This window comes from Arachis ipaensis, chromosome B2 (assembly GCF_059453495.1).
Source record: "Arachis ipaensis isolate K30076 ecotype BB chromosome B2, ASM5945349v1, whole genome shotgun sequence".
Taxonomy (NCBI): Eukaryota; Viridiplantae; Streptophyta; class Magnoliopsida; order Fabales; family Fabaceae; genus Arachis; species Arachis ipaensis.
In genome coordinates this window covers 77,682,429-77,690,582 of record NC_142437.1, presented here as the reverse complement: position 1 = coordinate 77,690,582, position 8,154 = coordinate 77,682,429, and the positions used below count along the sequence as shown (strand labels likewise).

General features: G+C 44.8%; 1 protein-coding gene across 1 annotated transcript; it reads left to right on the top strand.

The window, feature by feature from the left end:
* Nucleotides 1-7,375: 7,375 nt before the first annotated feature.
* Nucleotides 7,376-7,933, top strand: LOC148574487 (uncharacterized). The gene has a single exon (XM_088504463.1). The coding sequence runs from the start codon at nucleotides 7,376-7,378 to the stop codon at nucleotides 7,931-7,933; it is 558 nt and encodes a 185-aa protein (XP_088360589.1).
* Nucleotides 7,934-8,154: the final 221 nt, after the last annotated feature.

Here is an 8,154-nt window from a genome sequence, read left to right as displayed (position 1 = left end):
CCCCACACTCCTGAGAGACATGTTCATATGATAAATGGAGGATTCGTAGGAGGAGGGATCTCTAAATAATCTAACAGTTTGTCTCCTAGATCCATCGCAAGTTTTGACGACTTAGCCAAAAAATTTCTTGCCAGATTCTCCATCCAAAAGGACAAAGCCAAACGCACCCCGAGCCTTTAAGGATCAAGCAAGGAGATCGGGAAAGTCTTCGCAACTATATGGAAAGATTTAACAAAGCATGTCTGGATATACAAAGTCTGCCAACTAAAGCAGCCATCATGGGTCTCATCAATGGCCTGCGAGAAGGACCTTTTAGTCACTCCATATCAAAAAAGCATCCAACATCTTGAACGAGGTACAAGAAAGGGCAGAAAAGTATATCAACATGGAGGAGAACTCTCGATTAGGAGAAACCTTGAAATCTGGATTCTCCTACTCCTCTCGGGACAAGGATAAAGAGTTCAAGAAAAACAAAAGATCAATCCAGTGAGAAGCCTAAAAAATACCACAATTACACCCTTCTTCGGGTGTCTTTTGTGGATGTTTACCGAGAAATATGCAACAGTGAGAAGATCCCACCACCCCGCCCAATCAAAAGCGAAAAAGGAGGGAAAAGTCAGACAGAGTACTGCGAACATCACCGAATCTATGGACACCCCACCAATGAATGCTACGACCTAAAGAACTTTATAGAGAAGCTAGCCCAGGAAGGAAGACTAGACAGGTTCTTGGCCAACAAAAATGACGAACCAAGGAAGAGAAGACGGGACGAAGAGGTCGGACGGGTTGAATGACCACCCCACACTCCTGAGAGACATGTTCATATGATAAATGGAGGATTCGCAGGAGGAGAGATCTCTAAATAATCTCACAAAAGACACCTTAAAGAGGTATATCATTTCGGGGAAGAAGAGAGGTCATCCGACCTCCCCACAATTACCTTTACCCAAGAAGATGTAACGGGCGTCATCCCGGGACATGATGATCCGATGGTCATCACTATCATATTGGCCAATGCTAATCTCCACAGAATACTAGTAGACCAAGGAAGTTCCGCGGATATCTTGTTCAAATCTGCCTTCGACAAACTCGGTTCGATGGATAAAGAGCTCAGGGCATACCCGAATAGTTTGTTCGGACTGGGAGATAATCCAATCCAACCACTTGGATATATCTCACTACACATAACCTTTGGAAAGGGAACCCGGTAAAGAACACTCAACATAGACTACATCGTAGTCGACGTGAGCTCAGCTTACAATGCCCTAATAAGTCAGACAACACTGAACCAGCTCGCCGCAGTGGTTTTGACTCCACATCTGTGCATGAAGTTTCCAACTCCGGAAGGGATCGCCACGATAAAAGGAGATCAAAAAATTGCGTGACGCTGTTACAATAAAAGTCTGAACCTTAAAGGCAACCCCAAAGGCGAGGAAGTCAACACTATTGAACTTGGGAGAGTTCGAGCTCGTGAGGAACTTCGCCCACAACCTGAAGGCGAGACTGAAGAGGTCCAAATCGATGATACCCAGGATAAGACGACAAATGTCGGGGCAACCTTAAAGGGAGATTTGAAAGAATCTCTGATACAATTCCTAAAAGATAATGCCGATCTCTTTGTGTGGAAGGCCGCAGACATGCCGGGCATAGATCCCAAACTAATGTGCCACAGACTGGCAGTATACACAGGATCTCGGCTAGTGTAATAGAAGCGTAGGAAACTTGGACCGAAAAAGTCCCAAACTGTGGGAGAACAGGTACAAGCCTTACTGGAGGCAGGGTTCATAAGGGAGGTCAAATACCCACTATGGCTAGCCAACGTAGTCTTGGTAAAAAAGTCAAATGGGAAGTGGCGGATGTGCACTGACTATACTGATCTCAACAGAGCCTGCCCAAAAGATCCCTTCCCACTCCCAAGTATAAACACTCTGGTGGATGCATCTTCTGGATACAAATACCTCTCCTTCATGGATGCTTATTTAGGATACAATCAAATCCCAATGTATCCACCCGACCAAGAAAAGACCTCGTTCTTAACCCCAAAAGCGAACTACTGCTATATCGTCATGCCATTTGGGCTCAAAAACGAAGGAGCTACCTACCAAAGATTGATGAACAAAGTCTTTACAGGCCACATTGGGAAATTAATGGAGGTTTATGTAGACGATATGCTGGTAAAAATACAAAGTGAGGAATCCTTATTGCCCGACCTAACCAAAGTATTCGACACCATCAGAAAGTATGGAATGCGACTTAATCCCGCAAAATGCACCTTTGCGGTTGAAGCTGGCAAATTCTTGGGATTCATGCTCATGCAAAGAGGAATCGAGGCAAACCCAGATAAATGTCAGGCAATACTCAACATGAAAAGCCTGACTTGCGTCAAAGAAGTACAACAACTCAACGGAAGACTGGCAGCCCTGTCCAGGTTTCTAGTTAGCTCAGCCATCAGATCTCTTCCCTTTTACTCCACATTAAGGAAAGGAAAGAAGTTTGCGTGGACAACAGAGTGTGAGAAAGCCTTCCAAGATTTTAAAAAATTCTCGGGATAACCACCAGTTCTTACCCGACCACGGGAAGGAGAAGTACTCATATTATACCCGCAGTGGGAAATCGGGCGATCACTTCAGCACTTGTCAGAGAAAACGAGGGTGAACAGCAACCCATCTACTATATCAGCAAAGCTTTACAAGGGGCCGAACTGAACTATCAAAAGATAGAAAAGCTTGCCTACGCACTCATACTCACTTCTCGATGACTTTGCCCGTACTTTCAAGCGCACACTATCAAGGTTCGGACCAACCAACTCATAAAAGGCATCCTACAAAAAAACAGACTTAGCGGGAAGAATCCTGCAATGGGCAATCGAGTTGTGTAAATTCGATCTTCAATATGAAGTCTGGACAACCATCAAATCACAGTACCTGGCCGACTTCATCGCTGAGTACACTGATACCCCGGGAACTCCCACAAGATAGAATCTCTACGTGGACGACTCTTCAAACAAAACCGGGAGTGGCGCAGGTGTGATAATAAAAAGCCTTCAGGGAACCCAAATTGAACTCTCACTAAAGTTTGAATTCCCTGCTTCAAATAATCAAGCTGAATATGTGGCTGGTTTGAGGCTGGCTAAGGAGGTAGGAGTCCAAAAGCTTACCATCTTCAGTTATTCACAAGTAGTTACCTCACAAATAGAAGGGAGTACCAAGCTAAGGACCCTACCATGAAGAAATATGTCGATAAAACTAGAGAACAACTCGGGCAGATCAGGGAATATGAGGTCCAACATATACCTCAAGAACAGAATGCTCGGGCGGATGCACTCTCAAAACTAGCCAGCCCCAAACCAGGGGGCAATAACAGAAGCCTCATCCAGGAAACATTACAAAGCCCATCAATCACATAGAAAGAAAGGGTCCTAGCCATATCTGGTATGGATCAAGGGTGGATGACCCCCATTATCAACTATCTCAAGACAGAGACACTCCCCACAGATAAGAAGGAGGCAAAAAGGTTGATACGAGAAGCATAGTACTACACTATGGTGGGCGACATCTTATATAGGAGAGGGATTTCAACACCCCTCCTAAAATGCGTACCGACTTCCAATACAAGAGAAGTCCTAGAAGAAGTACACAATGGCATGTGTGGCAACCACTTGGAAGCACGAGCTCTTTCCAAAAAGGTACTCCGAGCTGGATTCTTCTGGCCAACCTTACACAAAGAAGTGACAGAGTTCGTCAAGACATGCCCACCATGTCAGAAGCATGCTAACTTCCACATGACTCCACCAGAAGAGCTTATTAGTGTAACGTCACCCTGGCCATTCACAAAATAGGGCCTAGACCTCCTCAGACCCTTTCCCCAAGGATCGGGACAAGTCAAGTTCTTTATTGTAGGGGTGGACTATTTCACAAAATGGATTGACGCAGAGCCCCTAGCCAATGCCACTGCTCAAAGAAGTCAAAAATTTCTATACAGGAACATTATTACAAGGTTTGGCGTCCCCTACTCCATCACCACAAATAATGGCACTTAATTTACTGATACAGGTTTTAGGAACTTGGTAGCTGACTTAAAAATAAAGCACCAATTCTCATCCGTAGAACACCCACAAGCTAACGGACAGGCAGAAGCTACCAACAAAGTCATACTAGCCGGGTTAAAATGGAGACTACAAGGTGCAAAGGGAGCTTGGGCCGAAGAGCTCCTATAAGTCCTATGGGCATATCGGACAACTTCGCACTCCACCACAGGAGAATCACCCTTCCAACTTGCTTACGAAATGGAGGCAATGATCCCAGTAGAGATAGAGGAAGGATCCCCCAGAATGATCCTCTACAATGAAGAGATCAACTCCCAAAATCAAAGGGAAGAACTCGACCTACTATCCGAGGTCCGAGAAAGAGCTCGGATTAGAGAGGAAGCATCAAAGCATTGAATGGCTTCAAGGTACAACCAGAGGGTAGTCCAGCGAAGCTTCGCCATCAATGATCTCATCTTAATCCGAAATGACATCGGAGCAAGACGATCAGGAGAAGGGAAGCTAGCAGCTAACTAGAAAGGGCCTTACCGAGTTATAGAGGTATTGGGAAAAAGGCTACTACAAGGTATCCGACTTCGAGGGGCAAGAGCTACCAAGGTCATGGCATGCCTGTAACCTAAGAAGGTACTATAGTTAGAAAGTGATAAAGATCTTAGGTCAAGGTGCACTATTTTTCCTATCGATTTGACCGAGCTCTTTAAAAAGAGGTCGGATAATCTGACCTGAGGAGGTCGGTCGCTTTGTCGCTATCATCCCAGGTCGGACAGCTTGACCCAGGGTATGAACAGTGCCCCTGCTCGAGCTTGGTCTTTCTTTGGGAGGTCGAGTCTTAGATTTATGACTTCGATCCTTTTTTGGCAAGGCCGAGCTCGGGCATCTGTCGACTTCTTCTTTGTAGAGTCTTCTTTTTGAATGTGGAATGTTTTCTTTATTTAAAGCGCGCGCTTTGTATTAGCGCTCTGTTCTTGGGAAGGCGCAAGGGTTTAATACCCTCATTAATTAGCTTTTAATGCCCCGTTCCCCTTGGCTTTTTATTTTGAACTTTACACACAAAAACGGTTTCTCTTCTCCGTTTTTACTTGTAACTTCCCTTTTCCTTCTCCCTTTTTGTTTCCTGAAGTTTGCGGTTTTCACATTTCTTCCCTGCGACGTCCTTTGGTGATTTCTTGGTATTTTTCTTTGCTCGAAAGGCGATTCTGTTCTACGTCTTCGATCTTCTACGAAAACTTCTTCCTTTGTTCAGGTTGGTTCTTCTTTTCATCGTTTTCATCCTTTTTTTTGATAATGCCTTGATTCTGATTGAATGTATGTTTGAAAAAGCTTGCTCCTTTTTGTAGCCTTGTGCTTGCTTGTTACTATGGCATATTTTTTCTGGTTTTTCCTTTTTCATTTTGCGCATACCCCTGGTGTTTCTGTTGATGCTTCCTAGGGTTTTGCATGTTCTACTGTCGCTTCTGGCTGTTTTTTGAAAAGACTGTATCTTGCTTAAATAACGGTAGTTTTCAAAATGATAGCTTGAATTTTGCCCTGTTGATAGCTTTCCTCATCGCTTGTTAAGATTTTCTTTGTTTGTTTGGGGTGCGTCTTTGATGACTACTTCTTCTGAACATTTTGTTGCTATCTGCCTTCATTTTTTATTTCGAACTGGGACGGTGAGTCTGGGAGGTAGCTCATTTGGATGGCCGTGTTTGATTTGTGGCTCGTGGCCTTCGAGGTGTCGTTTTGGTTGTAGAACAGAGAGGGTTTTGTTGTTTTCTTACGTCGAGACGTATGGCTGTTTTCCTGAATCCTTGTCCTGCTAACTGCCTCCAAAGGATGCCCCTGGATCTTTTTGCTACGGGTCCTGGGGTTTCCTTTTGTTGCTTGTTCTGTAGTGGATTATGTTGGCCGAGTTATTCTGATTTTGTCCAGGATGTTTTTTAGTAATCCAATCTTCTTTTCTTGTTTGTAGGACTAGTTTGGCCATGTCTTCTCGCAATAATATTGTAGAGATGTCTTCTAAAGTTCCCGAGGGGATGTCCGATTGGCTGGACTCTCTTGTCTTAATGTGTGTCTCTATGGTGGATGCTGGGTTTTGTGTAGAGCTGAGGAAACATCATAGAGTTTGTGGTGGTGATGCTCGAGAGAGGGATTATGAGCTTGTAGCGCCAGACTCTGATGAGAGGGTTTGTTTTCCTACTTCGGTCGAGGGGGAGCGTCCCTTCTTTTATGCCTATGAATCTTTCTTCAGCCATTTGGACATTACTTTTTCTTTTACTGCTTTCGAGACCAACTTGTTGTGGTCATGTAACATTGCCCCATCCCAGCTTCATCCGAATTCCTAGGGTTTTATCAAGATCTTTCATCTACTTTGCCAAGAGTTAGGCGTAACACCTTCTCAGACTCTCTTCCTCTATCTTTTTGTTTCTGCCAAGCCTGGAGCTTCTTCCAAAAAGAAGGCTTCCTGGGTTTCTTTTAGGTCTGCCCAGGGGCATAAAGTTTTTGCCATGTACGATGAGTCTTTTAAGAATTTTAAGAATTATTTCCTTAGAGTCCGCGCTATTGAGGGGGTCCGCCCCTTTTTTCTTGATGAGAATGACGAGCCTGCCTTCCCTCTAGAATGGCAAAAGGATGTGAGAGTGTCTCATTATACATGGGAGATACTTGATGAGGTTGAGCGGGCTTTTGTAAATGTTCTTGAAGATTTATGGGGGGAACCACCCCATCTTGATACAAAAAAGTTTCTGAGTGACCCGTCCCTGGTTCAAACTGCTTTGGGTACTGTCTGACTTGTTTCTATACTTGTTTCTTAGTTTTGCTTCCTCTTTTTGTGATTGTAACCCCCTTACTGTGGTTGATTCTGTATTTTCAGAGATGTCTAAGAACAATGATTCCATGAAGGCCTTCAAAAAGGCCAGGAAGGCTGCTGCTACTCAAAATATCTCGGCCAAGGTGACAGGAGAGGGATCTTCTCAAGTTCCGGTGAAGCCGCCCGTGCCGAGTTCTCCTGGGCCGAGGAAGGTGATCCCCACTCCTCGGGTTCGTCTGGCCGACCTTCCACAGACTTTTGTCGCTACTTCTGGTGCTCCTCCCAACAAGAAACAAAAAATAATTGAGCCTTTCAACCTTGGTGCTCCTGACTTCGATGCGGTGGAGTTTGTTGATCAACAAATCGGTCGTTATGGTGCCCTCCCCATAGATGATGTATCACTCCTTCGCCATTTAGATTTTATAACTCGGAGTAGCATTAAGATGGCATATATGGGAGCTGCCCTGTATCGGATTGCCCAAAATCTTTCCCTTCACACTACCAAAGCCTTCATGGAGGAGGCTAAACAGGAGTTCGATTGGATGAAGGACCTGAAAGAGGAGCTTGAAGTTAAAATAGCCAAACTGGAGAAGGAGCTGAAAAACGAAAAGGCTAGCTCTCCTGCCCTGGCGGCTTCTGTGAGGTTGGCCGAGGGCACTGCATTGAGGCATAAAGACAGTTATGTCACATCCTATCGGGAGGTGATGCGTCTGAGGGAGGAGTTGGAGTCTGCCCGGGTTGATTACTCCGAGCTCCAAGGTCACCTTGTTGGCAGCGTAAATGCTGCTTATGAGAACCTGAAGGAGCAGGTTCAAGTTCTTGCTCCTGAGGTTGACCTTACTCTCTTCAGCTTGGACAATATTGTGAGGGATGGTAAGATTATCCCCGACGACCCGGATGATGATGATGTCGGACCTCTCTCTGCGCCTGATGCCAAAGTGTCGACTTCCACAGTTCCTCCGTCTGGGGTCGTTCATCCAAAATTAGATCCTGATTGCCAAATTCTGAATAGGGACGATGGTACAGTGGATGCAGTGCCTCTCCAGGCTCGTCCTCCTTCACCTTGTACTGAAGCTACCGAGAAGCCTTCTGATGTTTGACTGAATTTCATATCTGTTTGTGTATATTGCCCGGCTTGTGGGCTTTTAAACTCTTTATTAATGTTTTGCTAGCTATTGACACTTCTTAGTTGCTTGTTTAGAAACTTTATTTTGAAAAAAAAAGTAGCTTCCAAGCTTTTGGGGCAGATTTTGGTGGCCTCTGAAACTTGTTATAACTTCGCATTTTTATATCATGCTTATTTGCGCTTGACTTGACATCT

What these genes read in the sequence shown, in the direction of transcription:
- LOC148574487 (XM_088504463.1), top strand. Translation starts at nt 7,376, where the DNA reads ATGAAGGACCTGAAAGAGGAGCTTGAAGTTAAAATAGCCAAACTGGAG.